The 8,497-nt window shown below is 39.0% G+C and overlaps 1 protein-coding gene across 1 annotated transcript; it reads right to left on the bottom strand.

The window, feature by feature from the left end:
- Positions 1-2,456: 2,456 nt before the first annotated feature.
- tm4sf18 (transmembrane 4 L six family member 18) lies at positions 2,457-8,497 on the bottom strand. Its single transcript, XM_052073507.1, has 4 exons — positions 8,074-8,497; positions 5,753-5,821; positions 5,155-5,297; positions 2,457-3,452 (listed from the first exon to the last, which is right to left on the bottom strand). Exons 1-4 carry the CDS (start codon positions 8,251-8,253, stop codon positions 3,254-3,256), a joined length of 591 nt encoding a protein of 196 aa, XP_051929467.1. The 5' UTR covers positions 8,254-8,497; the 3' UTR covers positions 2,457-3,253.

Raw genomic sequence — 8,497 nt, forward strand, 5'->3', positions numbered from 1 at the left:
ACGTAGAAATAAACGGACACATTTTATGATATAGGCTGAAAATGAGCTTCCCCTCCTTGACAGACCAGCATCCGCCACTGTTATCCGCCTATGCCTCATTGTCTCTTTAAGTTGATGGCATTTAGCATGCTGATTTCTTTCAGTTTAGGTTTATTTATTGCTGTCACAATAACTGTGGCTGTACCCAAGTGCTGTAAACAAAACATGACAAAACTGAACAAAGTCCTTTACACGTTTTGTTAGAAAATGAGAGGCGAGAGAAATAAAAAAAAATATATCCACGAACGAGTATTAAGGCACTCGTAACACAGATATCACTCACTTTTGCTACAATTCAATTCTCCAGTCGCATTTAGTCATGTCTCTCGTTACACTTTACTTTTGAGCGCTGACTCGTTCCTCTCCACATCTCTATGAAACTCGGCTCCACGTTGACGAGCTACAGTTCCTCCAGCCATACGATCACAGACAGTCCTTTGCACTCTACATAAACAAGGCTGTCGATGATTCTACATAAACAAGGCTGTCGATGATTGTTTTCTTTCCTTAAGTTGCTTTGTTACCTTGAATCTTTTTGGGGACTTTATTAAATTTTGATTCTCATGTGTGGCTTGTTTGTCGTTTTGAAAAAAAAAAAAAAAAGAAAATCATTTATTTGTATTACTCATGCTACCCCTGTCTTGCCTTTGCTGTACACCTGAAGTTGAGTCCACTCTTTATTCTCTATTAAAACCTCACATGCCTGACACCAAAACCTTTAACTTCTACAGAAACAGCACTTTGCCATTTCATGAACATGCATGTCACAGTTATTTCTTGATCCAAAATTGATGAACTCTGAATAATGTAGCCATTATTCTCAACAAATGGCAAATTTGAATGACACTCAGAGTTTCCAAACCGTCTGAGTTAACAGGTGTCACGAACATGGTACCCGCGGGAACCAGGGAGCCCTCAATCAACGACAACATGAGTAGCCCCCTTTTCCAAAAATAGCTCAATGATGATTAGACACTGCGACTCTCCAGGAATATTGTTGAAGCAGTTCAAACCGAGCATCACTATGCGGAGGAATGGTGATTTGAGTGGCTTTGAACGCGGCATGGTTGTTGGTACCGGAAGGGCTGGTCTGAGTATTTCAGAAACTGCTGATCTACTGGGATTTTCACGCACAACCATCTCTTGGGTTTACAGAGAATGGTCCGAAAAAGAAAAATTATCCAGTGAACAGCAGTTCTATGGCCGGAAATGCCTTGTTGATGCCAGACGTCAGAGGAGAATGGCCAGACTGGTTCAAGCTGATAGAAAGGCAACAGTGACTCAAATTGGATGAATTAAGAGGTACCAACTTATTCAAAAAACTCAAAACAAGAACAAACATTAAGCAAAGAAGTGTATCTAGCAAAGGTGTTAATCTGTGGAATAATCTCGAAACGGACCTAAAAATGAGTAAATCGCTTGCTGAGTTCAAAAACAAATTCAAAAAAATAGTACAAACAACCTACATCAATCAGAGTTAAAATGATAAATTCTAAACATTAAATATAATAATAAATCAGAACTAAGTTTATAAATAGAGAAAGGTATTGAAATATCCATTATGAATACAAGAGAAAATTGACACAAGAGTGCCAGGGTGAGGATGTATATAATCCCGATACAAACCAAAAGCTGTAAAAATATCACGGTTAAGGGTAAAGTATGAGCCTTAATGGAGACTTCTTACTTTTTCTTTTCTGATTGATATAAAAATGATTTAGTAGATATAAACACATAACGGGGTAGGACTAGATACGTTTTTTACTTCATCCTACTCCCTTGAACATAATAACTGTGTTGAATGAAGACTGATTTCTTTCTTTTTACTTTTTTATCTACCTTATTTTCTGTCAAATTATTACGGTATATGTTTTATGTTCAATAAACAATAAACTAAACAAACAAACAAAACAAATAACTATCCGTTACAACCAAGGTAGGCAGAAGAGCATCTCTGAATTCACAGTACGTCGAACTTTGAGGCAGATGGACTACAGCAGCAGAAGACCACGCCGGGTGCCACTCCTTTCAGCTAAGAACAGGAAACTGAGGCTACAATTTGCACAAGCTCATTGAAATTGGACAATAGAAGATTGGAAAAACGTTGCCTGGTCTGATGAGTCTCGATGTTTGTCTGTTTCATAATTATTGCAATATATCGCTCATGTGATTAGCATCTTCTCAGAAATGAATATCAATCATCATTAATTGTAACATATAAAGGTAGCTTGAGATCAAACAGCCTCCACATTGATCAGTAGCCAAGAAGGAGCTCTTAGTTTCAAAAAGGTTGGTGAACCCAGCTTTGGATCGCAGTGTCGCTCTATATTTTGAAATCATGGAAAGTCCTCAACCCAAGGTCTGACCCAGAAACTGATTACGAAACATAACAGTTGGGGCCCACCATGCATACACACTTGAAATTAAAATATTTTTTATGCAAGACGGCACAAACAAAATTTATAAAAAATATGCCACAAAAATCTAGCTAGCTAGCTCGATCGATGGATAGATAGTATTTAATTTGAATTTAAGAGCCAAAAAGCCAAAGAAATAGGCACAACAAAATACTTCAAAAATATAACCATTGTACAGACAACAAACACACATTTGTGTGTGGTAGTGAATTAACACTACAATATTGGATAGATCAAATACCTCCTTCCACATCATAATAATCTTGTCCATAAGTAGGCACATTGAAGTCAAACTGACAAATACATGACAGCCTTTCAAAAACATGTAAACGGCATCTTAAGTTCATTAGTGAACTAATAAGAGTTTGATGTTTGAATTGTGTTCATTTTGTCCCATCAGTTCCTATGAAACTCTTCAAATTAAGAGATTATAAAAATGAATGATACGATTAAAATAACAGAGAAGTAAGACACAGAATCGACTTCTAAATCAATGTCTCGGAGTGCTACGTTATTTCACCTATTAACAAAGCATGAGCATTGGTAGACTTTAAACCAACCCAATACCACAAACTGTCATCGTCTGAGTCCTTTTTCAATTTTACATTTCATGGATAACATGGAAGGCAAATATGTATTGTGCAATCTCAGTGATGATTCTGTGAGGTGCTTTAAAATGAATGCAATTATGAAGCTGCGCCATAGACAATTGTGTGGACATTTGGCCTTCAGTGTGTCGAACCTGCAAGTGGATATTTATTTATTTACGGAAATGTTGCGTGCGAGTGTCTAAGACTCTAAGTATTCAAACTATACTCCTGCTTATAGCAACAAGGCCGACAGATGGCGTTAACTACACCGCTGGCCAGTTGTAAGAAGCACAGGATGAACTCCAGGACAGCAAGTCCCAAAAGCACACACAGAAGAGTCACGTTCCACTCGACAATGTGGAGCGGCTGAAGGCACTGAGACCACAACGCTGACTGCAGCAGGTACCTGAAACCAAAGATTAGGAAAGAAAATCAAAACAAATGCAGGAGCATAACCTGAAAATATACATAAGAAAGTGCCTCTATTTTAAAATACAATAGGACAAGGTTGAAGGTAGATTAGTATTTAGTGGTGTGTTTCAAATGTCGGTAGTGAGACTAGTGATTCACACCACCGCCTCACAGTTCTGAGTGTCTGGATTAAAAGTGGATTCACACTGGCTTGTTTCCACAAACACATGAACTGAATCAATGAAGACTTGAAATTGCTCCGAATTGTGAATGTAAGATTTGGTGGGTATCTACATGCCCTGTGACTGGCTGGTGACCAGTCCAGAGTGTTGCTAATAAGGACAAACAAATACAAGGTGCAGTATGCTTATGATTACAGGTAGTCATGGCATCACCTCAGTTACTTTCTAAAGTACAACCATATTTGCCCAGGGGTGCTCAAACATTTTTGACTGAAGATTTACTTTTCAAGCAGCCAATCTGCTGCTTTTATTAACTGCGTTTTTGTTGCAGCTCTGAAAAAAGGGAGAGCTGTGGTGTTCATTTTTTAAAACAGTCTCAACAAATACAGGTATGTCTTTGTCTATCTGCGTGCCTTCTTACATTCGACTCAAGAGGCGTTCAAGACCTCCTCCGAAAAACGTAAACTAATGTTTACTTCAATAAAACTATGAAAATTGAAAATAGTACTGTACATCAAAACTGAAAAGCAAGCAAGGATATCACAAAATAAATTCTATAGCCACCCTTACAGAATTTATATTGTGATTTCATCATTTGTGAATACACAACAAAGGAATAAATAACGACTACTGGCATCTGATTGTTGCAGTTGTGGCGCTATGATCAAGGAAATGCCAATGCGGTCAGTCATGAACGCCTCTCGAGTTGACTAGGAATAAGAGAAGGCACGGAGACGGACAAAGACTCACCTGTGTTGAAAAAGGAGAGTTGTGGTTTTATTATTTTTTTTAATACAGACTTTATAAATGGTTTTCCCAGTGTCAACAAATACAGGTACTGTACGTCTTTGTCCGTATCTGTGCCTTCTTCCGTTCCACTCGAGAGGCGTTCATGGCCACCTCCGAAAAACGTAAAGTAATGATTACTTCAATGAAACCACAAGGAAAATCAAGCGAGGAAATCACAGAATAAATTCTGTAGGGGGGGCTATAGAATGTATTTTGTGATTTCCTCCCTTTTCTGTTTTGATGCATTATTTTCAATTTTCGTAGTTTCATTTAAGTACAGTAGTAGTTCATTTACTTTTTTCAGAGGCGGTCATGAACGCCTCTCAAGTTGAACGGACGCCTGTCGAGTTGAAAGGAAGGAGAAGCACCATCAAGTGGAGCCATTGTAGATTACGCCTTATAATATGAAGCGTCGGTCCAATGTAGGAAAAAAATTACAAAATAGCCATTCATTGAAGGTGCGCCTCATAATCCAGTTTCTCATTTTATTTTAATTTATTAAATACGTTTTTGTGCAAGAAAACTAATAGCATGCTGAGGGTACACTGTACAGTAACACAAAAAATATCATTTGAATAACACGCACACAGACAAACAAATCTTTTTTTTTCCTTTTTCATTTTCCCATTCACCTCTCAGGACCAGTCCGCAGGCTACCAGTCAATCGCGATCCCTGGTTGGGCACCCCTGTATTAACCCAAGTCATAAAAGGCAGTATCTTGCTACCTTCCTCCTTGATCTGCGAAGGGGTACGACCACCCGAGAGAAGTGAAGCACAGTGGACCCTGCATCAAGGCGAGACCTGAAACGATGAAGCAATAGCTTGCCCCGACCAGGCCCACCACGGCTGCCAACACTGACCCACACATCTGGAGGGCAACAGGAACATATTACTTCAATGCATGCAGTTAATGCAACACATAGAGGTATCCATGAATTGGTGCCCTTGTTCAGTTTAGAAATACGCAGAGGCGTGATATTATTTCCTTATTTAATTCTAATTATTTTATTATGAAACAAATTGAAGCGAGGCAGCTGCTCTTGACGGTCACACACGCACACACACACAAACAGCAGCTGCGGATGTGGTTGACTGGCCAAGCTCACTATGTTGCGTGTTAACAAACAAAGGGACCCTTGTTTAATCATAATGGTTGGATTAGCATTAGCATACCGCCTAGCAAAGGCAGGGTGTAATAACGTAGTTGAGACAACCCTTCAAATGTACGTGTTGTGCTTGGGGGCAAGAGGGCCATGCAAAACACATTCCATTTCAATACTGGAGATGTACAATAATAACATGAGATGTGTTGTTTATTCTTACCATGAGGCTCTGGTTCCAGCAGCACCTACATTTTCCCAAAGTGATGAAGGTTACAGCAGGAACAAGCATCTAACATAGAACAGGAAAATAAAGTTGTCATGTGCCATACATGCCAGAATACCGTAATTCTTCGACTATATACTTCAGATCACAAAAATAAGGTGGGATCCAGTGTGGATGAGGGAGACAGCTTGTGGCGACCAAATAATCTTTCCCAATTGATGAATGATAATCATTTCATATTCTTTTTAGTTTTCCAACGTTCCCTGACTGCCGAGTGTTGTCTCAATGCTCACAGGAAGTTCAGTCACATCCTAAAAGAGGGAGTGAAGTTCCCAAGGTCTCCCTTTTTCCCAAGCACACACAAATGCACAAACGTGCAATCACGAAACAGTCAGTTACAGAGACTGAAAGAAAGCAAAAAATAAAAAATAACCACACACAAAAAACACTGTCAAAGATGAAAGTAACGGATTCAGATTTTGAAAATGAAAAATCAGCTCAATTGACGATTCAACAATCTAAGTCTTGTGCGGGAAAAATATAAGCGCTCATCTGTTTTTCTCCTTAAACCCAAACAAAGGGACCAGTTCAGTGGGAGCATAAACCCCACCGATCAGAACTGTTTATATAACACACAACCTCACTGTTCTCAGGGGACAAAAGTGAACACATGCTGACCAAATGATGCCAAAAATAACTTATGCATGTCTAAATATGATTGAATAAACAAGCAATACACAAAATAATGCCAATGATAAAAATGGGATCATTTTCAAGAATGTCCCCTCAATAATGTATTCCATCATACCGTATGCTTGTTTGTTGTTTTGTTTAGTTTTTTTGCAAGGATTGCAAAGATTTTTTTTTTCAGTGAGTGCGACATTTCATGTAGCTGTCGCTTTTGAGCAGTCAAGTTGCTTGGATAGGAAAACTTTGTTTACGCTTTATGCAGGTCAGAGCCAGGTTTCAAAGAAAGTAGCTTGTATTTATTAGGCGTTCAGGATTTTGGAGTCGATCACCCATCAGCGAGTTAAAAGACCAAAAAAAAAAAAAACGATAATTACCTATCTCAACATGGACCACTCTATTAAAACAACTGCTTTGTTCACTGTACGTACAGTTGACCCTCGCTATTTGCGGGGATTGGGTTTGGCCCAGTCCACGAATAAACAACATTTGCATATAAATGACGCCCACTGAAGTGCACTGGGAAAAAGTAATAACAACCTAAAAATTCCCCTAAAAATTCTGATTAACATTCAATACGCATAAAAAGGAGTGGTAAGAACCCGCCCATCCCCTCAAAAAATATATTTAAAGATATTGCGGGAAAATAGACTTTTTTACTTGTACAGTACATGCTGAGAAACCTTCGATTATTCATGATGGCAGCACAGAACATCCCTGGAGTGAACCAAATTGTGTAATTGTGTTTGTACATTCGAACTGAACATTCAGCAAGCCTCCTCGCTGCCGATCTTCAAAGCCCTCCTCAAAACTCACTTGTATTCTTTGGCATTCGACTCAGCATGACTTAGATTTGTTCTTGGTTTTACTGTTTGGTGCTTTCTACCGCCTTTATTACCGATTTGTCTTACTGTTTATTGTGCATGTTAAATTGCTCCATGTACAGCACTTTGTATGCAGCGATGGCTGTTTGAAAGTGCTCTATAAATACTGTTGACTTGACTTGTATTCTTATTAAAGTTTTATCGTACGTGTTTTGTAAGGTGCTTTGTTACAGCTGCAGCAGGTTGTGAAAGCACTGCTTCATAAACAATGTTGAATCATATCTTATTTAGGGGATCCCATCAATGATGTCATTGTTCATTTGGCAATTTATGACATTGCAATCGATCACAGATTTTGCATCAAATGCAAAATATCTGCTGATCCCATCCCACTGTGTAAAGCCTTGTTTTTATTCGATGTAGAGATGAATCATGGAGCCTTCGACCTATTTGCCTATGACTACAATATTTGACTCTGGCACCAATTACAACTGTTTAATCCGTCAACCATTCTGTATTTTTTTCCTAAAATTGACCGACCGAACACCAATATGAACTTTTGGTGTTTGGTTTAACAGCCTCTGTTAAACTTTTATCACAGTAACCTATATGACATGTAACAAAACATCTGTAGTAGTTGCATTTCAAAATTTGTGTCATTTGTAACGCACGTTGAAATGCTGAAAATCAGACTTCCAATTATGGTTTCCTCTTCATGTTCCAATGATCGTGTCAAATAGAGAATGACTTCAAAAGAAGTCATGCTTGTTTTCTTTTTGGGGTTTTTTGTTTCTGTTTTACACTTACCAGCAGTCCTCCACCACCCAGTCCACCAAAGTACCAGATGTAGCTGGCCAGTCGCCCTTGTTCGATGTATGCCATTTCTCCCATCGGAAACAAGAGGAGCAGATTGGCCAGGATACAACAGAAGGCCAGAGGTAATAGAGCCAGACCCAAAGACCTGGCAAAGCCCACAGAACAACACATCACTCGGCTATCAAAAAAAAAAGAAGAATAAACAAAAACCCGCAACTGTAAGCAAGAGGACAAAAAATGGAGTGGACAAGGAAGCGAGTGGAGAAAGAATGGTAAGAATCGGCCCGAGCAGCTGGCTGTGGTGGCAGGAAGCAAGCATACGTGGTGAGAGCCTGCGAGTTGTACACATAATCCTTCCCTTTAGAGAGGCACTTCTACTACTGAACAGCATAGGGCCAGGAAACACACACACAAA

This window comes from Hippocampus zosterae, chromosome 8 (assembly GCF_025434085.1).
Source record: "Hippocampus zosterae strain Florida chromosome 8, ASM2543408v3, whole genome shotgun sequence".
Classification (NCBI taxonomy): domain Eukaryota; kingdom Metazoa; phylum Chordata; class Actinopteri; order Syngnathiformes; family Syngnathidae; genus Hippocampus; species Hippocampus zosterae.